This window comes from Eubalaena glacialis, chromosome 13 (assembly GCF_028564815.1).
Source record: "Eubalaena glacialis isolate mEubGla1 chromosome 13, mEubGla1.1.hap2.+ XY, whole genome shotgun sequence".
In the NCBI taxonomy this organism is placed as follows: Eukaryota; Metazoa; Chordata; class Mammalia; order Artiodactyla; family Balaenidae; genus Eubalaena; species Eubalaena glacialis.
The window spans coordinates 58,495,392-58,519,507 of record NC_083728.1 but is presented as its reverse complement, the minus strand read 5'-3'; the positions used below and the strand labels follow the sequence as shown (position 1 = coordinate 58,519,507).

Genomic DNA, 24,116 nt, shown 5'->3' with positions numbered 1-24,116 from the left:
ATCTGCTACCAGGTTGAGCGCCACTGGTGAAGTCTACCTCTGCCTAGAACTTGTCAGAGGAGGCTTTGCAGAGCTGGCAACTTTTGTGAGATGCGAGAGGGAGTGGGGGCGGTGGGTCCTAAGGGCAAAGGGAACAGTGTGTGCAAAGACCTGGGGGACAGGGCTGCCCATGTGAGCACCTGTCCCTCTGTGGTCAGAGGAACCTGAGATCCTTGGGGGGGACACACAGTAGCACAACCACAGCCCTGAGGTGGCCAGCAGTGACCTGAGGATACTGATGCTTTAGGAAGAATGCTACCTGCACCTGTTTCCTGCTTGACATACTGCACCCACCTACCAAAAGTCTTCTCTAAACTGGGAGATCCACTGGCTTGCCCAGTGTGAATAAGAATTGTATACTGATTGGGTTATAATTTCCATTTTGAGAGAATGAGGGGTGGGATTAGATGATCTCTCAGGCCTAGTTCTAGGACTTTAACATTTTAGATAAACACATTTTGTCATTTTTAGAAACTTCTTTGAGGTATAACTTACATATCATAAAATTAATGAATGTTTCAATGATTTTTGGTACTTGTTCTGAAGTAATTCAGTTTTAGTATATTTTCATCACCCCAAGCATTTTGTTATTCTTAAAGCTACTGGCCTAAGTGAGAAAGGAAAGTAGGAAGGATTCCCTTTGCTGTCTCCTTAGCAGTCTTGCTTCTTGTAGTTTTTCCTTATCACTATGGGTGGGGGATTGCAGCAGCTGTGATTTTTCTTTTACCAAATCAAAGGTGCTTTGATATAAAAAGAACCTTTAGTGTGTGTGTATGTGTATTTATTTGGTAAAAGCACTAATACTTGGAGACCCCCTCCTCACACAAACGTGTCCACAGTCCCACTTCATGCGTGCTTTGTTATGAACAGCCAGGAATGACAGGAAGAATATTAGGGGATTTACATTCCAATGAACTTCTGCTTTGAAATTCTTGCAGATCACTCATCTTTATTAAAGGAGTGTGTGCATGATAAAGATTGTCTGGTAGGACAGCAAACGCATAACTATATATAGGATTTATCCTTGAACAGATTTAGAGGATAAATAAACAGCAAGGGGAGATTTAACATCAAGGTGTGGGGCACATCTGCAGGATCGTCCGGATTCTCCCTCAGTAGTGACTCCCCGCTCTCCAACAGACACCCCGGTGCTCTCTGACCCAATGCCTAGACCTGCCATCTCTTCCCCCGTCATCGTACACGACCCCGTGCACGATCAAGTCCCCCGTCAGCCTTTTCCCGACCGACGCCTCACCAGCCCGACGGGCGCCATCACTCCTCAGGGATCTCTTGCTTTCTTCCTTGTAAGTCACGCAGACGGTCTTTGTGATTTACATGCAAGCTAGGGGAAGGAGAAATGCAAGTACCTTCTTCTGAACAGAGAGGACCCAGCCCTGCTTTCAGTCCCCATGGTGGAGTCTGTGATGCTGGTGAAGGTTTGAGCTCTGGCGAAAGCTTTTCCCACACTGGCCGCACTGGTAGGGTTTCTCTCCGGTGTGGATCCTCTGGTGCAGCTTCAGGGTGGACTGCCGCCCGAAGCAGTTCCCACACTCTCCGCACGTGTAGGGCCTCTCCCCCGTGTGGACTCGCTTGTGTCTCTTCAGCTCTGAATTCCACGTGAAGCTTTTCCCACAGTCATCACATTTGTAAGGTTTCTTCGCCGAGCGTGTCGGCTGGTGACCAAGACGTTGCAAACGGCTGCTCAGGTTTCTTTTGCTTCCCTTGCTTTTCTTCAGCTCTCTCAGTGGGTGGCTCTTCAGGGGGCCGCTGATGTATTCCAGTTCCCTGCAATGTCTCTGGTAGTGAGCAAATGGCTTTTGAGCGCGTGGGGGGCTGACCTGCCTCCGTGACAACCGGGGCTCACTCACAGTCGCCCCTCTGGGTTCGGGGCTCTGCAGACCATTCCCTTTGAGTCTGCCCACTGACAGTGCGCATGGTTTTGCTCCTTTAGCCCCCTCCTGCTGTGGATTTTCCTTGTTGTCACTTTTCATTCTGGAGGCCTCTATAATTATAAAGAATATGTTTCATTTCTGGGCTTCGAAGAAAGAACCCAAGCAAAAGAGCTATGAGATACATGGCAAAGTTTCTCAAAGTTCTGTTCTCCACTTGGCAACTTGCATTAGACTCATCTGGGGCAGCTGTCCACCAAGCAGGCTGCCCCTGCTCCCCCAGGGCTGCTGAGTTAGAATCTCTGGGGGATGGAACCTGGAAGTCTGCGGTTAAAAGGGGGAAGCTGGGGCGATTCTGATGTATACTAAAGTTAGGAAACAAGTTCTCCAACCCCTCCCTCCTTCCTACCTTTGGGGAAAGGTTTAAGAAAGGAGAAATAGGAAAAAGCAAACCCATCAGAAATTTCGACATTGCAAATATACCCTCACTTACATGGACACTGACCACCACTCTCTCTTCAAATAATGCTAAATCCAGTGAGTGTGGTATTTTCTTCCATTATGAAGTTGATAGATAGCATATGTGATTGGAAATTGGGATATGGGCCAGACATGCACCCTAATTACAGAAACTCCACAACAGTGCTATTATCCAACAGGATTCCTGCCATGTGGAAGATCTATTCAATATGGCAGCCACTAGCCACATGTGGCTACTGAGTACTTGAAATGTGGCTTGTGTGACTGAGAAACTGAATTTTTAATTTTATTTAACTTTAATTTAAATTCAGATTTAAAAAGCAGCCCACACAATTATGGTCAACTGCTCTTCAACAAGGTTGTCATGATAATTCAATGGAGTAAAGAATAGTCTTTTCAACAAGTGGTGCTGGAACAACTGGATTTCTACATACAAAAGAATGAAGTTGGACCCCGACTCACAACACATACAAAAATTAACTCAAAATGGATCAAAGACCTAAATGTGAGAGCTAAACCTATCTCTCTTTGAACAGAACAAAGGTGTAAACCTTTGTGATGGTGGATTAGGCAATATAGTATTTTCGATACGTTACCAAAAGCACAAGCAAACAAAAAGATAAATTGGACGTTCTCAACATCCAAAACATTTGTGCTTCAAAGGATACTATCAAGGAAGTGAAAAGATAACCCACGTAATGGGAGAAAATATTTGCAAATTATACATAAGGGTCTAGTATCCAGATTATACAAAGAACTCTTATAACAATAAAAAGACCAACCCAATTTAAAAATGAGCAAAGGGGACTTCCCTGGCGGCGCAGTGGTTAAGAATCCACCTGCCAATGCAGGGGACACGGGTTTGAGGCCTGGTCCAGGAAGATCCCACATGCCGCGGAGCAACTAAGCCCGCGAGCCACAACTACTGAAGCCTGCATGCCTAGAGCCCGTGCTCCGCAACAAGAGAAGCCACAGCAATGAGAAGCCCGGACACTACAACGAAGAGTACCCCACACTCACTGCAACTAGAGAAAGCCCGTGCACAGCAATGAAGACCCAACGCAGCCAAAAATAAATAAATAAATAAATTTTTAAAAAATGAGCAAAGGATCTGAATAGACATTTCTACAAAGGAGATACACAATTGGCCAATAGGCACATGAAAAGATGCTCAACATCATCAGTCATTAGGGAAATAACTCAAAACCTCCATGAGATACCACTTCATGCCTAATAGGATGGATGCAATAAAAAGGACAAAAAATAACAAGTGTCAACAGGGATGTAGAGAAATTGGAATCCTCATAGACTGCTGGATGTAAAATGGCGCAGCCACTTTGGAAAAGTCCAACCTCAAAAGGTTAAATGGTGAGTTACCATAGGACCCAGCATTTCCACTCCTGGGTGTACACCCAAGAGAAATGAAAATAGACATCCACACGAAAACTTGTACACAACTGTTAACAGCAGCATTATTCATAATAGCCAACAAGTGGAAACAACCCAAGTGTCCATCAACTGATAAACAGACGAAATGTCTACAGAGTGGAATATTATTCAGCCATAAAAAGGAATGAAGTACTGACACATGCTACAACATGGATGAACCTTGAGCATGAGACTCCACCCTCTATGGAATCAAATAAAAGGAAATGGAGACAGTATGCACACCCAGCTGCCTCTGCTGAGGCAGAAGAAGGGAGTACGTGTGGTCCACTTTCTTTAGGACCATGAAGGCCGTAGGTTATGGGGCGGGACCTCAGCCAGGGCCACAGTGCTTTCCTGCTGGATGCCCTAGGTCTTCTCCATTCATGAGTTTTGAGAATAATGAAATCAAAGTGTTTCGTTGAATGTAGCAAATCTTAAGGAATCTAGCTTTCTTGTAACCTTCTTCTCTAACCTGTTGACCATATCCTGTATTCACATCACCAAGACTGGCCAAAGTGTCACTTTCATTCAGTCAGAGAGACCACAGGACTGCGTAGAGCAGGGCCAGCAATTATACTGGCATTGTACCAGAGAAAGATAAAGAAATGGACACAGACAATGTCACAGGAGGAGAAAGAGGCAGAAAATAAAACGGAGAAGAGCTTTTTTCTCTAATTAGCAGAATCTTGTTTAGGTCCCTTCTAAACATGGGACCATTTTAAGTGATGAAACTCAGCCACAGCTTGAATGGAAGTTCATCAGTAGTCATATTTGGATTTGTCTTCACTATAAGTAGCTCTGAAAGGGACAGAAAAGTAGGCACTAGAATAATCCTGTGCACTGGATTCTCAAATAGTCATGAACAGAAAATGATAAAAGCACACTTTAGTAACACTACCATTCTAATTAGTGAAATTCGTTGGAGAATAAATATCTACTATCACATACAATATTGAAAAAAAGCCCAATACCTGGTCTATGTCTTTTTAGAACCATGAAATGCTTTGATGGAGATAAAGGGATGATGAGAGGGAGAGAAGAGACACCGAGTGTTTACCTGTCTCAGCCAATTTGGGGGTTGGGTCCTGGAGGAGCAGGGATTTTTCCCAATGACGGGGGCTCCGCTGATCCTGAGATCCTGCCTGGGACGTCTCCTCCAGAGAGCTCTCCCTGGGATATCTGCTAGGAGTTTGCAGTTGAAAGTCTGGCAGTTCCTGTTCTCCAAGCTGGGATCCAGTTTTCTCCAAGAGCACCTTCTGGCCCTCCATACAAACAGCCACCTAGGAACAAGCCCCATGCATTAGAGGGCAATGCATGCTCAAGGACTATCTGAGGGCAGCTTGACCTCTCACTGCTCTGTAATGACTGTTTTTCCCTGGAAATTTCTGATAATGGCCTGGGGGTCAACCTTGAGAGAGAATGCTGAAACTCTCAAAGGAAGCAAAGGGAAGGACTTGCAGAATGACCAAAAGGAGGCTGCTTCAAATCAGCCAATACTTCCTGTCCCTAAAGCTTGGGGCTTTCTCAAGGCCTGGAGCCAAAGTCATCAGAGAGCAGGCACAAATATATCAGGGTCAGCCATGACATCCACCCAGCAGGTTCCTACCCTATGCTCACTTGCCTCCCTGCTTCTGCTGGAAACAGGCCCTGTAGGATAGGGAAGCAGTAGGGTGGGGGCCATTAAAAACCACCCTTACCTATAAATTGTTCTGCCCAAGGCTCTCCTGGTAAGGAGATCTCAGTAGTAAGAGGACTGCCCTACCCCTGTTCCCTAACTGCTTCCGTTCACCAAAGCACGTGATTGTTTGCTTCCTCCCTAGGTCCCTACTGGGGTCTGACTTGGGGGTGGGATTTGGAAGGAATACTAGCCAATTGAGCTGGAGTTTCCTGATCCAAAGGCAATATGCAAGACACTTCCCTCGGACAAGGTCTAATAAAGTTCCCCCCAAATCAAATTCCTATCCAGTAGAATGACCCTGTCTGCTATGAATCCTGACTGCAGAAAAACTTCAAGAGTAAAGGGTCAGGGGAGATCTGTCAGCAAAGTTTCAAGAGCCTTACTTGATTCTCTACTTTCTCACTGGAATGCCTGTGGCTGGGTTTTCTGAAAACCTGTTACATCTCCCTAGGAGGGTGGGGGGAGGAGGGTTCCAAATAGAGGCCAGAAGCAACGTTTGAAATTCTGGACTCTATCTAGGGAGGGGTCCAGAAACCAGACACTAACCAGATGAAAAAGAAATCCTGGGGACCACAGAAAGTACCCTCCTTACCCACTGCTTTGGTCCCTTGGCTGCTCTGTAAAAATCTTCCACCAGGGTCACAATCTCCTTGCTGCTCATTGGACATTGATGCCTGGCCCGAGCCTGGATCTCCGGAGGCAGGATGTTCAGAAACTGCTCCAGCACCAGCAGCTCCAAAATCTGCTCCTTGGTGTGCACCTCAGGCTGCAGCCACTGACGGCAGAGCTGCCGGAGACGGGAGAGCGCCTCTTGGGGTCCAGACACCTCTTGATAACAAAACCGTCTAAAACTCTGGCGGGAGAGCTCAGGATCGGGCCAGTCTTTTTGCAGAGCGGGCTCCCGTTTTTCTTCTAGCTTTGCTATTATATGTCTCTCTTGCTTGGAGGAAGCCTGAATGTGGGACTGCGAGCTCAAAGTTATCTCCATCTTAGCCGCCATTTTGGGGCTCAGGAGACAGCTTCTCTCTCCTTGTAAACAGCTCAAGCCTTCGGGATCATGACCCTGAATGCTAGAAAGATGCTAGAAACGAAGCTCCTCTGAGGATATTGGAGAGGAAAGGATGCAAACAGAGCCTCCTCATTCGCTGGACTTGATCCCAAACTCCTGAAGACAACACAGTCCCTGAGAGTGGGAAGAGTTTGCTTTTCTGCCAGTTTCTTGAACTGTCTTGCAAAGGAGAAAAGTCATAATGTCCTAAAAGGAAACTGGGGGAAGTACCGCTTTTATTTCAGCGGCAAGCACAAGCGGTCTCACAGGAAAATGCGCAACGTGACCTAATGGGCTGACAGGAAACCCTGGGAAAAGTTCAGGCTGTCATCCAGGTAGCCTGCACCAGCTCCCCCGCATCCTCCACAGGCCGACCTCCAGCATCTCGCCAGGCGCTACAGGGCGAGCCCAGGCAGGCCATGGCGCACGCTGGGGGTTGTGAGTTAGCGGAAACCTCCTGCTAGCCAGCAAGGTACACGGAGGCGCGGCGGCTGCTCACCCCCAAGGCTCTGAGGCCCAGCCGCTCCGGCCTCCGAGGGCGCCCGGCTCCGACTCCGCGCCCCAGCTGGCCTGGGGCTTGGCGAAGCTGTAGCACTCTGGCGCGCGGCTCAACTACGTGGCCGGGTGCGAGCCGGCGGTGGCGCCTGCGACGGCAGCACCACCGACAGCCCCGCTCCACACGCCCACCTGCAGCCGACTCACCTCTCTGGGGACCGGGGACCCAGAACCCAGGAGCCAAGGCTGGGGGCGGGGCAGAAGCCGCTCGTCGCGGACACTCCCACAGGCTGCCGCGAATCTGTGCCACGGGAGAGCTCGCCTCCTCCGCAGAGGGATTGGCTCCTCGGGGTCGTTCTCTCTCGTCTATCGGCCGCTGTGTCTGTCGATGCTGGCGAGAACGGCACCCCGCCGTCGCAGTGCATTCCGGGAGTTGTAGTCCGCTGGCAAGACTCGCGAGCAAGCGCAGTGGGCGGATCCGCGCGGGGGCTCGCGGTGCTGACTTCCGGCCCGGCGGCCGAGCGAGTTTGGAGAGCCGTGAGTGAGTGCGTCTGGTGAGTGCTCCGCTTCTTGGCGTCCGGCGGCTTGCTGCTGGCAGTCGTCTCAGAGGCAGTTGGGCCAGGTCAGGGCGCCCCTCGCACGCTCAGCGGTCACCCTCCTGTGCCGCGGCCCCTCGCCCCGGCCAACCCGAGCCGGCTAGGGCTGTCCCGATCCCTGTGCCCCAGCGCGGACTGTCTCCGGCCTGTGGCCCTGCCCGTCTCACCCCCGGGAGACGGGAGCGGGAGCCCGCGGACTTGTTTCCTACTCCACTTCAGCCACAGGACCTAACCCTAGCACCGAGTGCACTGGAGTACTCAGGGCATCCTTGCCGAATGAAAAGTGAATCAGCCCGACTCCGCATCCTCATCCTGTTTTCTGCTGAGTGTTTGGGTTGTCGCCAGAGAGAAACACATATTTGAGAGAGGAGTATTTTAAAATTAACGATGAATGGGATATTAGGGGTCAAGAGGAGTGCAGGCTCCGCCTTCTGCATGTAACTAGGATAGCACTCATTAAATTATTCTTCATCCAGAGGTGTGGGATTTATGAAAATGTGTAAGGCAAGGAGTACAGGTTCTAGTCCTGACCTTGCTGCTGAGAAACTATGCTCTGTGATGCTCCTTTTTCGTTCAAAAGGACTGTTCACAGTAATGCCTTTGCTTTCTCTCTCTCTAGCCCCTCCTGCCTCACTGAAATGTAAAGAGAATACAAGTGAAGGCAGTTTAAGTACTTTGGAAGAAAGGCAACCTGAATCCATGTTTTTAAAAGTAATTTCTTTACTCCTGTAAAAGAGACTCAGGCCTCTGGAGAAGAAGGAATGGAATGGAGAGTGGGACATTAACTGCAGAAAGCTCCAGTCTTACATCCACCGAATTTAGCAATTTCCAGGAAATTCGCAACTTTTTTCACCCCAACTGTATGTAAAATCCCAGAGAATTTTGACAGGCCCAGCCTATGTGAGTTGCCCATTCCTGGGGTTGGGGGAAGGGTACTGTAATGAACAGCCCCACCAGAGACAATGAAATAGAGAGGGGCCTTTTCATAAAGGGAGAAGATGCTGCTGTCAGAAGTGGGAAGGAATGCTGGAAGATAAAAGCAAACCAGAACAATCATTTCTCATCCTCATTGTGTGTGTGGTGGTGGTGGGAGGGAGGAGGGTGTGATAGTGATGAAGAGATCAATACTTTTCCCTCCTTAAGAAAAGGTGGCAATTGGGAGGCTGGGTCCAGGCTTCTGAGGGTAGGGAGGGCAGGGACAAGACCCAGGCACATGGGGAACACGAGAAGGAACAGCTGGACTACACTGAGGGACAGTTTGGGGAATTCATCCACAGAAATTTGATTAGGGAGAAAACTATGTTTTTTGATATTTTTAGTACTTTGGCTACTTGGCTTGGATTGAAGAGGGAGTAAAGGAAAAGGATAGAAATAAACCATAAGAACTAGAGTGGAGGAATATCGGATGGTTTCATGCTGTCTTTTTCCATTCTTTTCAGCCTCACTGAGCCTTTTTCAAGTGTGCGTCTGAGTCTGCATGTCTATGAAATGCTCATGTCTCTGATTCCAGAAAGACACACTTTTCACTGGTATCCAGGAGACCCTCTTCCCAGTGATAAGAGATGGAATCTGATCTGCAGGATGGAAGTGGCAACCAGTGAGCCAGTTCGTTGAAGCAAACCATGGCTGCAAGAAGGAGTTCCCAGGCACACCCGTCCCCAAGCAAGGACTCCACACAGGGACAGAAATCAGCCCTGCACAACAACGGCCCTGACTCTGAAGCTTCCCGCCAGCGCTTCCGGCAGTTCTGCTACCAGGAGGTAGCTGGTCCCCATGAAGCTTTTAGCAAACTCTGGGAACTCTGTTGTCAGTGGCTGAGGCCTAAGACACACTCAAAAGAGCAAATCCTGGAGCTGCTGGTTTTGGAGCAGTTTCTGACCATCTTGCCAGAAAAGATCCAGAGCTGGGTGAGAGAGCAGTGTCCAGAAAATGGTGACGAAGCTGTGGCTCTGGTTGAGGATGTACAGAGAGCACCTGGGCAGCAGGTGAGAAAAGGCAGTCAGAACCTTGTGGTTTTAGTCATGAAGAAGTTGGTGTGAGGAGCACAAGAATCCAGTTACTGGAGAGGCGCTTAGCTGAGAAATGCCAGAAGCTGTCTGCTGCCCAGAAAGTATTAGCTATCCTGCCTTGGTCCTATGCCCTTGGTCTATGGGAAGAATTTCTCATTTGGTGAAATAACTTAGACATTCATATATTCACTGAATCCTTGGAGTCACTAATTAAAGTGAGATAACACTCTCCAAAACAAGGCAAGGAAAAGGACAACAATCCTTCACTCAGCAGGTCAGGAAAATTAGAGATGTTGGTGAATTTAAATCTAATCTCTCTTGCTAGAAGGTTCCTTGAAGTAGTGTGCCATGTGTTGTACACTAAACAAAGTCGTATTAGAGCTGGTCCTTGCTGCCTGAATTAAGTGGTCAGTTTGGGACAGTGATGAGTTTCACAAAATACCCACTTGTAGAGGTAAGGACTAGGTCTGAGATCCACTCAGTGTAACGTCTTGTATATTTTGGGAGAAGCGGGGTGTGAAAGGCACAGGAGAAGGAAAAGAAACATGAGGGCTTCAGTTGTGGGAGATTCTGTGGGAAGAAGGCGGCTGAAATCCAGGTCAGAAATCTGGGAGAGGCAACGAGTAACGGAGGAGTGTGGGTCAGAGGAATGCCAGCCTGAATGTGACTGTGGCCAGAGCAGGAAGCAGCCCGCTGGCGCCCGAGTCTGCATGGCTGGATCAGGACGTGCTTGCGTTTCCCTGCGAGGAGGCGGATGTGCACACCAGCTGTAGGAGGAAGAGTGGCGAAGGGGGTGTCGGTGAAATTTCATAGGATTGAGAGGTTTTGACAGAATTTGGAGGGGGGAGCAGTATGGTGGTGATGCATTAGAAATAGGGGAAGTTAATTTAATATCCATGGTTTGGAGACCGTTAATAATAACCAGGATGGATGGAGAAGGGCAGTGGAGCACATGTACGAAGTTAAGAGTTTGGAGAAGGGACCTAAGCAGAGCGGGAATCCCTCTGTGCTAACAGTCATCCTGGTCCCCATTCCCCTTGCCATTTCTGTGTGGACCATCTCTCCCTTATTGTCCACCACCATTTCAGGATCACACTCTTAATGTGAATGAAAACAGTACAGGAATGTAAGGGTTAAAACGGCTATTTGAAACCCATCAGGGGGGTGAAGGGGAGAGCAGGAAGTGGAGGTGAGAAGCAGTAAGGGAGGTGATACCCCAGCTGCCTCTCAGTACCTCTCCTCTGTCACTTTACACAGGAATTTGTAGTGACAGATGATGGGGTCTGTTCTCAGGTCCCGGAATCTGGGAAGGACTTGAAAATGCCCATCGAGGAGACGGCCTCCTTGGGAGCAGCCAGAGAATCACTGAGATCCCACCTGAAACAGGGGGTTCATCCAGAAGAATGGACTGTGAAGGGGTCACGGAGCTCACCCCGGAGACCGTGGGGACAGTCAGAAGGTAAGCAGAAGCCTCTGCCCTCCCCCAAGGTGTGAGGGACAATCATCTCTTGGAAATGCAGGTCTGAGCTCAAGTTGGCCCCTGGGTTCCAGATTAAATGCCTTTGAGCTACATCCAAAAATCAAGATTTCAAATTATAGTTGATGGTACTAGCACTTAAAATGTGGGTGGAGATCCTTTATGTGTTAGCTTAATTCTCTTTTATTACAATTTAATTCTATTGCTTCTGAATCAGGTGTTACTAAAGGTGAGCATAATTACCTCACCTTCTACAGAGCGGTTCTTCATGAACTTGAAGACATAACCCCCTTCCATCCAGCTTAATCTCTTCCAAAATACATTTCTCCTATTAGTTTTTCCTTTCTTCCAGTGCTTTTTTAAAAATTTGTCCTAATTTTTTAGAAAAAGGTTAATTAAAAATTTAATTAAATTTAATTGATCTCAAATTCATCACCTAATGTAAAATTAGCCATCTCAAGTGAACCATTCAGTTGCATCTAGTACAGTCACAGTGTTGTACTATCACCACCTCTGTCTCGTTCCAAAAGTTTCATCCTCCCCAAAATAAACGCCATGCCCATTAAGCAGTTGCTCCTCATTCTCTCTCTTTGTATTTGCCTGTTCTGAACATTTCATAGAAATAGAATCCTACAATATATGACCTTTTGTTTCTAGCCTGTCTCATTTATCACGTTTCCAGCCTACGAAGTATCACTACTTGGTTTGTTTTTGGGGCTGAGTAATATTCCATTGCGCAGACAGACCAAGGCTCTATCTTTATAAGTCTCTTTCTGTGAAGCACTTTGGCTGCATACATTTCTAGATTATCTAAAGGCCACTGCTGCCTTTTCTGTGTAATTCAAAGCTGCCCTTACAGGTTTCTAAGTAATTATTTTAAAGCCACCTCATCTTTATGTAACTCAGATCCTAAAGAAAAGCACTGTGTCTTCATGCTGTTTAAAAAGGCAAGCTTCTGTTGATGAAATGAGAAACAGTCTTAAGAGTTTATTTGCTTTTGTATTTTTTAAGTGAAGTAAATACACTATCAATATGTTAGAAAACTTTGCCATTTAGAATTTATTTACTTTTAATCCTTGGGAACATCTGTGCTCTTTGGTGTGTGATTTCTGAGGCTTTGGGGTCTGAGTAAAGGGGGCAGGACTCACTGTGTTCCATGTTCTGCAACCTCAGCTCACCGTACCTGCGGGCTGCTCCCAAGTGGTGAAACCTCCCCAGGGGTCAAGTTCCACTAATAAGTCATCAAAACGTACCATTTCCTTTGTACTATTCTTGAAAATGGGGATCTGGAAAAGAATGTATTATCTTGGTCTGAAAAAAAAAGAATCAAATTCCTGTGGTATTTTTAAGAGCACTATAGGGGATTTCCCTGGTGGCGCAGTGGTTAAGAATCCGCCTGCCAATGCAAGGGACACGGGTTTCAGCCCTGGTCCAGGAAGATCCCACATGCCGTGGAGCAACTAAGCCTGTGCGCCAAAACTACTGAGCCTGTGCTCTAGAGCCTGCAAGCCACAACTACTGAGCCCATGTGCCGCAACTACTGAAGCCTATGCGCCCAGAGCCTGTGCTCTACAACAAGAGAAGCCACTGCAATGAGAAGCCCACACACCACAACAAAGAGTAGCCCCCACTCGCCGCAACTAGAGAAAAGCCTGCGCATAGCAACGAGGACCCAGCACAGCCAAAAACTAGATAAATTAAAAAAAAAAAAAAGCATTATAGTCATCTCTGAGTGGTTGGACAATGAGACATTCCCTCCCCTTGCTCCCAAGTATTCTATTAAAATTTTTTAAAAATATACTATGCACATATTTCTTTAGAATGAAAAAAACTTTTTTTAAAGCTATTATGTCAGGAGGGATCTGGTAAAAGGAATTTCTTCACACACAGGCCATTGGCTGTGGCAGTGGTCCTGAAACTTGACTATGCATCAGACTCACCTGAGGGAGTGTTAAACAGATTCCCAGGCCTCACCCCCAGAGTTGCTGATTCATTATATCCCAGTGGGGCCCAGGAATATGCATCTCTGATGAGCTCCCAAGTGCTGCTGAGGCTGCTGGCCTGGGGACCCCACTCACAACCTCTGCTCTGTGGCTGTTATGTGGAGACCACCCTCTAACAGTGGCTGTTTTCTCCCCTAGCCTGGCTTACTCTGCAGGCTCCCAGGAACCTTCCTCAGAGGAGGGGTCTTGGAGACCAGGAGACAGGTGCTGTGCTCCACATAGCTGGGGCCCAGGTGAGCTATGGTGGATATCTTTTATCTCTTTAAGTTCCCCTTTCATCTTGCGCTCACTCTCAGCCTAAAATCCCTTCTTTTCTGGAGATGCTGGAAAGATTTTTACGTGGTCCATTGAGTTTCTCTTGGGTTGTTTCCTTGTTCTGTCCACTGACATCATCATATGGCTCTTTACCCATCCCGATCCTTCTCTTGGAGGCCTGACCTCTCCCTGCCTTGCTTTGCCCCTGATCTGATACCCATGGTCCTGTCTCTGCCCACCCCCCAAGCTAGAGCAGTGCTATTTTATCGGTAGCAGCAGACCCCGGTGTTCTTACAGGGACGAGCCACGTTTGAGGACAGAGCCATATCCCTCTGTCAGGAAGGGCAGATACACCTGGGCCCCGAACAGAGGGCCCTCTACAGGGATGTTACACAGAAGAGTGACAGAAACGCCTCGCTGGGTAAGGATCCACATTCCCTCTAGGTCCAGAGTGGATGTGTTCAGTTGTCTGGAGACAGACCAAAAGAACCCAAGAGGAAAGGAGACAGAGAGGCAGTGGGGAGCCTGTTGGGTGGGGGGAAAGAAGGAACAGGAACATACTGAGAGATGACAAGAGACACAGAGAAAGGAAGACACAGAGAGGGACAGAGGGATAGAAGGAAGGGAAAGCACGGGCTCATGACAGGGGCAGTGGGGACAGAGCATGTGGGAGGCAGAGGATGAGGGGGGAGGGAAGACAGACAGCAGCTAGGGAGGCACAGGCTGTGCTGGGAACAGGGGAGAGATGAGTGAACTTGTGCTCACACACACAGCTGTGATAGGTCCTGGGGAGCAGAGGGGACTGAAAGACAAGAGACTCCAACCGTGACAGTCTACTTCTATGCCCAGGCCCTTCAGGAGGCAACAAGAGCCCTTTTTCAGAGTCTCTGGACCAATCTCTTGCCTTTTTTCAAATCAGTTTTGCCCCATCTGGGCTGCTCCTCCTCAGAGCAGCCTCCCCGACCACCAGATTCAGAGACAGATGCTCTGCAGCCTTGATGTCTCCTCCCTGCGTCTCCACATGCAGGGTTGCTCATTCATGGTCGGAAGGACATCCTGGGCTGGATCAGAGAACACGCAGGGACCTCAGATATGCAGGGCTGCAGGGCAAGGAAAAGGCCTAAGACTTCCACAAGGGAGACTGGAGTGAAAGCCCGTGAGACACCAGCAAACGGGGAAGAAGAAATCAAGGGTGAAGCACAAGAGCCAGACTCAGCAAATGGGACAGAGGCTGGCCCACTGTGGGCGGCTGAGGACACCAGGACTCTCCTGTCTGTTCTCAGCAGCCTCAGTTTTATGGGGAACTTCAGGAGCACCAGCAGAGCAGCCAGCTATGTGGGGAGGTCGCTGAGTTCTTGTGTGAACGAGGTTTCCACCAGACTCTGGAGCAGCATGAACCAGTTCAGAAGCCTCTGGGCCAGTGACTGCAGCCTGCTGCAGCCAGGCACCCTGTCCCCTTCAGGAGGAGAAGGAAGCTCTGCCGGCCTCACAGGGCTCCTCCAGTTCTCCCAGGAGCTCGGCAGACAGGGCTGTTGAGGCCAAAGGGCCAAGCCAAGGGCCATGGAAGCGCAAAGAGGCGAGGCTCGAGGACACAGTTGGGGGCTCAGACAGCTACAAATTTGACAGGAAGCAGCCAGTCCAGGAAACTGGAGCCCCCACACCTACAGCCAGCTCCAGAGCCACTTGGGTGAGGGCCTCTCGGCACACGTGTCCTGGTACTGTCACCTATAAGCAAACCATGCCCCCACTCTGCGCCTTGTCTTCCAGCTGTAAGTTGAGGATTGTTCCTGTTCCCTCACTGCTGGGGAAATGCTGGGATGAAGGCTCTAGTGGACACCCAACATAAAGCCATTCACTCGGCCACCTGCAGGTTACACACAGGGAAAAGCAGTACCTAAACCATTATGTTGTCTTGGTAACCCAGGGGATTTTCTTCTGAGTTGTGAAATTGGAAAGCCAAAGCCTGGGGTGTTTCTGTGACCTAAGAAGTAAATTGTGTGAGTAGGTGTTATATCTAGATTTTGTTAACTGAACATAAAAGAACGAAGCTAATGTCAGCCTGGGGAAGGAGCACTGTGTTCTCCGTGGAAGGTGGGTGATGTCCCAGCTGGAGCCGCTGTGTGGACTCAGAGAGCTGTCATCGCAGTCTGGGAATCAGGTTCCATTATAGCTGTAGGGCAGTGGGGCAGGAGAAGAGCGATGGAGCATGTGGGGACAGAGGGTGGGTTGCATTTTTAATTTGGGTTGTCAGGGTAGTCCTCACTGAGAAAATGACATTAGAGTAGAGATGTGAAGGAGAAGGGGTGAAGTGTGTGGCTCTCTGGGGAGACTGTAACAGTCGGAGGGGATCACCAGTGCAAAGGCTCTGAGCCGGAGGAGCCTGGGCAAGGAGGCCAGTGTGCCTGGTGCAGACTGAGAGGGGATGAGAGTAATAAATGAGGTCAGAACCAGATCACGTGGGACAGCACTAGTGAGAGTGAAATTGAGAGCAAGCGTTTAGAAACTTTTATAGCAATCTGACATTGCTGCACCATCTAACTGCATATTCAATGTATTTTGAAAAACAAAAAACCTGGTTCTTCACAGATACTTTGAGAAGCACTAACCTAGGGCCTCAGGCCCTACATAGAGGACTTTGTAAGGACTCTGACTTTTTCTGTGTGAAATGGGGTAGCCTTGCAGGATTCTGAGCAGAGGAGTAATAGTTTTAAAAGGATCATGTTGAGAATTTCAATTTATTTGACACTTAACTCTATTTAAACACGTGTTTGTGTCTCCGTTTTGTTACGGAGACATTTGGAGGACTGTGGTCTTCTTGAAGGCAGGGTCCATGTCATATGACAGTTGCATTTCTCAGAAACTGGCCTGCTGGCACTCACACAGGTTAGTTGAGTTGAATGAAAAGGAGGGGCCCACTTTGACAGCTGGATTGAGAGAGACTGTAGGAGGTCCAGAGGAGAGTCAAGACCAGGTAGGCAGCCACTGCAGTAATCCAGGCACGAGAAGACAGTGGCTCGGAGCAGAGTGGACTAGAGAGTGATGAGAAGAGGCTGCGTGCCCTTCAGAGCATCATGACGAGGTGTGATCAGAATGCATTTGCTGGGATGGCTCTAGACAAATGGCCCTCAGCCACCGGCCCAGATGGGCAGCCCCTGAGGGGCCTGTGCTGAGTGTTCTTGAGTAACCAGCCTTCCTGAACTGCTCTTCCCAGACCTTTACTACTTATTCTCACCTTAGGACACTACCTGCAGTAATTCAGTTTCTTGCATACACAGGGATGACAAGAGATATAAACAGACGTACAGGAGCCAGATCAGGAGGGACTCAGACATCAGAGGTGGGACTTAGCAGAAGTATCCTATCATCCGATCTTCTCTCTTGTGAATCTTTGCTTACATCCAAGTCTTACCTGTTCACCAGGTCCTCTTATATGGCCACTCACCCTCAGAGATTCCCACCCTGGAGACAGACAAGCACGAGGCTTATCGTGAATCATCTCTCAGGGGAAATTAGTGGGATTCAGGATAAAGAGAAATAAAAGCAGAAGCTTTGGTAAAGACTCTACAACCCCTCCTCAGCTGGAGAGGATTTCACTGGAAGTTGTTGCTTTAGGAACAAGCCCACAGTGAGATCTCCCCAGGAATGACAGTAGCCAGCATGGCATAATTTGAGAGACTAGGATGTAGCTTCCTGGGCTGCTAAAACCCTGCACTGTGGTATTGGTCTGCCCTGCTCTGATCACTGAGTTGTCTCCTGGCAGCAAGTGTGCACTGGGGCTATGAAGAGACCAAGACGCTCCTGGCCATTCTCAGTAATTCTCAGTTTTATGAAAAACTCCAGACCCGTCAGCAGAACAGCCAGATCTCCAGGGCCTTGGTGGAACAACTCCAGGAGCAAAGCTTTCTGCAGACCCCAAAGCAGCATCGCGCCAAGTTCAAAAGCCTGCAGTCGAGTTCCCGCAACATGAGGAGAGGCTGTGTGCCTGAGCCTTGTATCTTTTACGAGGAAACTGATGCCCTTTCCAGCCCCTGGGCCTCTGCACCTACTATGGCAAGCAGTGCTGTTCCTGGCCAAGAGGGAAGTTGAGGCTAGAGAGCTGAGTCAGCAGAATGGGGGGCCCACAGAGGCTGGAGAAGGTACCACCGTGGATGGTGAGGACTGGGAGGAAGAGGATTTCAGGGATCCTGGCCAGGCGGTTAGGAGGGTTGGCCTGCCAGACCTGTTCCCAAACAGACGTGGTAAGACTCTTGGCTTTGACTCTTGGTCAAAGCATGGGTAAGTCCACTTAGGGCCGTTAGCCTAGCATCACCAGAGAGCCATTCTGCTCCTGGCCTTGTCATCATCTTGATGTATCACCTGACATAGGCCAGAGAGTCTTGGTTTTCGTGGTTAAGGATTATTTCCTTTGCACTTCAGAGCCCCGATTTTACTTTGCTGGCCTCTTTCACAGGGTCCGTGTCATTTTTCCCCATGGATTTGCACTTACTTTGCTTCCATAGATGGCCAGTCAGGTCTCCAGCCCAGACTCTCTCTCCTTTTCCAGCATTGACCCTCCTTTCACATCTAAGCCTGGGTTTCCCAGATGCCCAGCAACTTGCCTTCTTCCTGTTTGAGATGGTTAAACCCGGGGTGGCCTTTTGTTACTCTTCCCAGAAGCCAGGCCATTCAAGAACTGAGACAGATGACAAAGAGCTTGACTCCTCGCCTCATTCTGTCATTGTGTCAGAACATCCAAAAAGAGGTGCAATAGGAGCAAAGTGGGTGGATGGAGTTTTGGGTATATTTACCTGTGATCATAGAATTTGGAGCTTAAAAATATTACAATTGGAAAATAAAACTTAGGTTTTTAATTAGCAGAAGACTGAATCACATGAGAATTCCAATTAGTTTTTCTTCTTAAAGGTAGTTTAGTTGTAATTCTTTCCTCATTCCATTGTTTTCCTGCTCCACAGTCTGATGTATTTCTTTTTTGTTTTTTTAAAAATATTTATTTATTTATTTATTTATTTATGGCTGCGTTGGGTCTTTGTTGCTGTACACAGGCTTTCTCTAGTTGTGGCGAGTGGGGGCTACTCTTCATTGTGGTGCACGGGCTTCTCATTGCGGTAGTTCTCTTGTTGCGGAGCACAGGCTCTAGGCACGCGAGCTCAGTAGTTGTGGCTCGTGGGCTCTAGAGCGCAGGCTCAGTAGTTGTGGCACAAAGGCTTAGTTGTTCCGTGGCATGTGGGATCTTACTGGACCAGGGCTCGAACCCGTGTCCCCTGCATTGGCAGGCGGATTCCTAACCGCTGCACCACCAGGGAAGTCCTGACAGTCTGATGTATTTCTGTTCTTGCAGGTATTGAGATCAAAAGCGGGATTACAAAAGAGAATCGGAAATGGGATGATACAGAGGAAGCAGAAATGAACAAGCCTTTTCAGAGAAAGTCCAGTGAAGTCTTTTGGCACTCTGAGCTAAAAAGAGGCTGGGCAGGTGCTCCAGTGTCAAAAAGGCAACGAAGATGTTCTCCAGGGGAGAGTGAGGAGAAACCCCCATCCCAGAAGAGGATGAGTCACCAGAGACTTCGTACTGGGGAAAAGGCCTGTACACATTTCCTGTGTGGGAGAAACTGCTCTCAGAGTTCTCCCTCTCACCACCAGCCAGTCCCCAAAGTGGAAAAAGCTTCTAAATGTCACGAATGTGGGAAAAGCTTTAGCCGAAGTTCTTATCTTGTTCGACACCAGAGAATCCACACGGGAGAGAAGCCTCACAAGTGCAGTGAGTGTGGGAAAGGCTTCAGCGAGCGCTCCAACCTCACTGCCCACCTCAGAACTCACACAGGGGAGAGACCCTACCAGTGTGGGGAATGTGGGAAAAGCTTCAACCAGAGCTCCAGCCTCATTGTCCACCAGAGGACCCACACGGGGGAGAAGCCTTATCAGTGCACTGTCTGTGCAAAGAGATTCAACAACAGCTCCCAGTTCAGCGCTCACCGGCGAGTCCACACTGGGGAGAGCCCATACAAGTGCAGGCAGTGTGGGAAAAGCTTCAACAACGGCTTCCACTTCAGTGCCCACCAGAAAACCCACACGGGAAAAGCCTTACCAGTGCTCTCAGTGTGAGAAAATCTTCACTAAGAACCCTGCCCTCATCCACCATCAGGGGGTGCACACAGAAGAGGTTCCCATATCACAGGAAGGAAGGCATGTGCTATAAGTGTGGAAGAAACCCGATGGATCAATTCCTTACGTCAACATGTGTTTCTCGGCGCTTCCTTCTGCTTGTGGAGAGTTCTACTGGGCAATCCCCAGCTTAGCTATAGGTTTATTGACAACCGGATCTTAAGAACCACGTCCAGGAATAGGAATCAGGGTAAGAATGCTGAACTCTTTCTGGCTCTGCCTGGGACTCCTGGGTCCTGTCTCATTGTTGATTTCAATTCTGTTTGAAGGGGACAAGGCTACAGGATCCATAATTCCTGCCAGGAAACCTGGGTATGACTGTTCCCAACAAAGAATGGGGGGGCTAGTGGCCTGAGCACTGTTTCTGGGCCATGTCAGAGAAGAAATTCTCCACCCTCATGGGAAGCATATCTAGAAGTTAACAGCCTGGATGTATTCTAAACCAACAACTGACCTCTGGCACCTAGTGTTAGGTACTACTGCTAACTTCAGAGCAGATCACTACTCTGTAATCCAGCCACCACCAAAGAAAGAACAAAGGAAAGGAAGGAGAGGTTAAGCCACTGGGCAATATTAAATCTGTTTCCCTTGGTGACGTAATCTCAGAGCAAGGGTAACATCTAGGTTAATCTTTGTAAGATTCCTCATTTTACCATCACCTCCACCCCAGTTCCTGGTTTATTGTCTCTTATAGTTAACACTTTCTACAAGCTTATAACCATTACTACTTCTGTTGACAATAAAGGTGTTTCTCCCTCTACTTCTTTGGCCTTTGGTTGTAATTTTCTCCATTAGAAACTTTATTCTCATGCAGAAGCCTGCACGGTCCTCAAGAGGATCCAAGGGTAGAACCTGCTTCGGGACAGTAGAACATGCAGAGAAGGAATAAGGGACAGGAAATGGGGAGAGAAGGAATACAGTTGGGTTGGGGAGTAAGGAAAACACAGGGGCTGCAGGCGGTTCTGACTATAGGTGAAAAGAAGGGTGGGTGTAAGGAGCATGAAGAGCCAAAATTAAAGCTTACTGATCCAGAACAAGGCATAGATGTTTAAGCTTTTGTGAAATCTCTGATAAAATGTGGTGAAAGATGGGTAAGTTGTCCATGGTTCTTGGCCTGTGCATGCAAGTTGTCAGTACCTTGCCTAAGCTTTGTTGAAAAGCAAGTGTCATGGTCTCTGCTTTAAGCCTTCTTGGGGAATTACAGATGAGCAAAGGAGAATGTATACCTCAAAGCCAAAAAAAATTTAATTTAGAAAAGGAGAAGCAAAGGCAGGACAGAAAAATATACTTCAGTGTTTCCTCAGCTTGAGTCTCGCTTGGCCCATCCCACAGTTCTCTGCATACACGGTCCTTGAACATGGCCCAGTGGACAAGCTATGCAGGCCAGTTCCCAGAGTCACATACTTACCTCTGCTCTACAGAGAGGGGGAAAAAATGATACCTTAGGAAAGCTCAGGCAAAGGCAAAGAGATGGGCTTGAATGTGACCTGTTGGGGCACAGCCTGACTTCATTGGAGATCATGGTGGGGAAGAGGGGGACAGCCCGGGGTGGATCAACTACTGAAGGGCTTTGTACACCAGCTCAAAGAAGCTGGCTTTGATAAGTGAGGAGAGCCAGTGAAAGTCAATGGAATCACTAAGGAAGCGCAGGTACCCAGGCCTAACAGGCAGGCTCCTCCCACTCCTGGGTCTGCGGTAACCAGGGAAACTGGGATGCAACTGTTGAACTCCTTGCATTCTTAGATTGCCTCCACCATCCAAATTGCTTTATCCTCTAGTCTGCTGGGCAGGAGAAAGAACACAGAGTACTAGAGCGCCCAGCCCTTGCCTGTCAGCCTCTCGGGAGGGTCTGGAGCAGACAGTAAGAACTGGAGAATACATCCAGTTATTCATTCATTCAGGAAACATTTGATTGCCTATAAAGTACCAGGTATTACACAGAAGCCAAATACAAAGCAGTGAACGAAACAGACACTGTATCTTCCTTCCAGAACCAGCCTTACTGGACCCCTCAGAAATACAGCACAAGTCAGGCAGCACACCCAGCCCCCAAGCCCCAAGATCTGAGTTCCAGCTCCACAGGGCCACTCTTCTAAGTTCTGAGTTCTGATAAACCCAACCTGCTTCCGAGTTCTGATAAACCCAACCCTTCCCCCTACTCCCTGTGTGGTCGCTGCTTCCTACAGTTACCACCTCTGTTACCTTAGTGTCTACGACCCACTGACAAATCAGCCTGATCACTGCACCAACCACTTGAGAATACATTTGAAGTAGGTTGTACAAAAGGCAACACCCCCAAGTCTATCCATTTCCTCTGACGTGTAACTTATACTCCTGGTTTGCTTCAGCCCTTCAGATATCCATTGAAAAGCCAGTTTTCCCCTGTACGTTTAAAACTGGGGCTCTCCATATAGTCTGTACATCCCTTCCTCACTGAAACATTTTAACTTATTGATACGGTTTTTCAGTTGACAGCATGCCTTTTTTCCAAGGACTGCTAACCACTTGCCACAGACAGGATCAAATAAATATTCTCACAACCCAGAGAAGTAGCGCAAAGCCTGCACACCGTTCCCTTTTCACACATCTGCTGTGGTTCCTCAGCCTAAGGTGGCTGATGGGTGGTCACAGCCAAAGCCAGAGCTGGGCCCCTCAGGCCTCCTACCCGACTTCCTTTCCTCTTGCCACCTCTTGTCTGCCTCTCCTGTGAGGGACTGCCTTACCGGTCAGTTTGGGAACAGCCAGGACTCCTGGGGTCCCGGGTGAGACTGTGCCCATGTCATCGCTGACGTCATCACAGGCGAATCCTCGCTTTCACCATCATCAGCTCCAGCCTCCTTGCAGTCCTGCTGCTCGTCCTCGGCTCGGCTTCTGGGTAGAGACAAAGAGAAGGACTGAGTGCAGGTCACAGGACACTAGCAATTAACCTGGCTACTCCCTGTGATATGGAAGTTAGCCTGAAGGATTCTGAACTTGTGCCACCCTGTTCTGGCATCTGGAGAAAGCTGTGGTCCTGAAGCTGCTCGGGCATTCCCTGTACACTTGGCCATTCTAGTGGCACTTCTGGAGTTTTTGATAAATTGGGGATTTACTGAGATTTGCAAGTAAAGTCTGGGTTTCCTGGTAGCCCCAATGCACACCTGCTATCATAGGTTTAAACTGACTTGCATAGTGATTAAAGTGAAAGAGCTGGATTTTGAACCTGGGTCAGATCAATTTCAAAACCTTTTAATTTTTCACTCTCTCACTCTCAACACTCTTTCTGGCTAACAATTTCTGTGAAACCTCCAAACACAGACCTTATACTACATGTTCATGCCACCAGGGCAGCCTTGTTGTGGCAGGGGCCGTAGGCCCAGCCTCCTGGGGAGGAGGAAGGCACAGTTGAGGTTTCATGTCACACCCATTACCAGCAACTACCTCCCAGGCATGGTGTCGTGCCTGGCACAAGATTAAGAGCTAGTTATTACACAGTATAGATTAGACATGGTTCCTAAGAAACTTTTACAGCCAAAAGTGAGAAAAAGCAAAAAGAGACCCATTAGAAAGACAGAAAAGGAGACCCATCAGAGATCTCACTTGTTATACAGGATGGTCAAAAGGTACCCCTTCCATCGAGGCACAGTACGTGTGGCTGGGCAGAACAGAAGAGAGTCAGGACCCCAGTGCCGCACCTGACAGTGGCAGAGTCTTATAGGTCTAAACTAAGATCCGGCCCTCTGCCTTGTATGGCAGCAGGTCACCATGTAAGCCCCTAGACCTGATTCATACATGACCCTTCTAAGAGCTATCATGGAATGAGGTTTTCTGAAGGGAGAACCAGAGGGAACGACAAAGCCTCTATATGGAACTGAGCTGCCTCAGAACCACAACTGCGTCCCAAATCACTAGCTTCCTGCTCCCAACTGTGGTCATGACAGAACGATAAGGTCACGTCTCTGATGGATGGCACAGGCACGGACAACCTCTCATTCCTGGATTCTTCTTGCCTCTCCCCTTTCCAGCCTGAGACTCTGTTCTTCAAATAGGTGGGTTGTTCTTTAAGGCCCCAGGGTCTGAGTGGTCTGAGCATAGCTCTGCCTCTTCTCTTGGGAAAGCCCCTGAGGATGGGCTTCATGGTCTCCAATAGAAGCCTGGTAACCGCCCCCCCGCCATAACCCCGGTTGCTGGCTCTTCTTGGAGCACAAACACCATCACCTGGAAATAAACCCCATCAATGGACACCCTACCTCCCCTGCCAAAGATCATCATATGGGCCCAGGGAGGAAAAGTATAGGAACGGAGATGCCTGCAAAGCCAGAGTTAGAAACTTGATTGAGGAATGTGATGCTGAGCAGAACAGCAGAGAGCGCTTCTGAGTCCTGTGTGCTCAGGGCAGTGCTGGGAGGTCTCCGGCAGCCCCTGCCCAGGGCCCCACAGTGCTGTTGTATCTTGCAGCATTACTATCAGTCCTCAGCAGGTCCCAGTCTGGCCCTCTCCTGACCAGAAATCCAGTTCAGTTTATCTGTTTTGTGAAAGGTGTGACCCAGACACTGAGGATGTAACCAAAGTTCCCAC

The 24,116-nt window shown here is 48.7% G+C and overlaps 3 protein-coding genes across 3 annotated transcripts in view; 1 reads left to right on the top strand and 2 right to left on the bottom strand.

The window, feature by feature from the left end:
- Positions 1 to 1,009: 1,009 nt before the first annotated feature.
- On the bottom strand, positions 1,010 to 6,514 carry ZNF174 (zinc finger protein 174). The gene is made up of 3 exons (XM_061209775.1): positions 6,107 to 6,514; positions 4,894 to 5,116; positions 1,010 to 2,041 (listed from the first exon to the last, which is right to left on the bottom strand). Exons 1-3 carry the CDS (start codon positions 6,512 to 6,514, stop codon positions 1,440 to 1,442), a joined length of 1,233 nt encoding a protein of 410 aa, XP_061065758.1. The 3' UTR covers positions 1,010 to 1,439.
- Positions 6,515 to 7,635: 1,121 nt separating this feature from the next.
- ZSCAN32 (zinc finger and SCAN domain containing 32) lies at positions 7,636 to 20,301 on the top strand. Its single transcript, XM_061209773.1, is given in 10 exon segments — positions 7,636 to 7,679; positions 9,093 to 9,638; positions 10,956 to 11,121; positions 13,281 to 13,375; positions 13,695 to 13,818; positions 15,031 to 15,033; positions 17,158 to 17,479; positions 17,481 to 17,635; positions 18,736 to 19,471; positions 19,473 to 20,301. Coding segments are annotated over 9 exon segments (2,085 nt in total). The 5' UTR covers positions 7,636 to 7,679; positions 9,093 to 9,275; the 3' UTR covers positions 19,594 to 20,301.
- A 2,068-nt stretch (positions 20,302 to 22,369) lies between these two features.
- LOC133104095 (zinc finger protein 75D-like) overlaps positions 22,370 to 24,116 on the bottom strand; it is a 60,560-nt gene continuing 58,813 nt past the window's right edge. The window contains 1 exon segment of the mRNA XM_061209776.1: positions 22,370 to 22,430. Coding sequence (XP_061065759.1) covers positions 22,383 to 22,430 — 48 coding nt within the window. The 3' untranslated portion in view covers positions 22,370 to 22,382.

Excerpts from the sequence above, each read along its gene's own strand:
- ZNF174 (XM_061209775.1), bottom strand. The coding sequence starts at position 6,514 with ATGGCGGCTAAGATGGAGATAACTTTGAGCTCGCAGTCCCACATTCAG. Across the intron at positions 5,117-6,106 it reads CCAAGGGACCAAAGCAGTGG|GTGGCTGTTTGTATGGAGGG; the intron begins GTAAGGAGGGTA and ends GCTTGTTCCTAG. Across the intron at positions 2,042-4,893 it reads CCCCAAATTGGCTGAGACAG|AGGCCTCCAGAATGAAAAGT; the intron begins GTAAACACTCGG and ends TTATAATTATAG.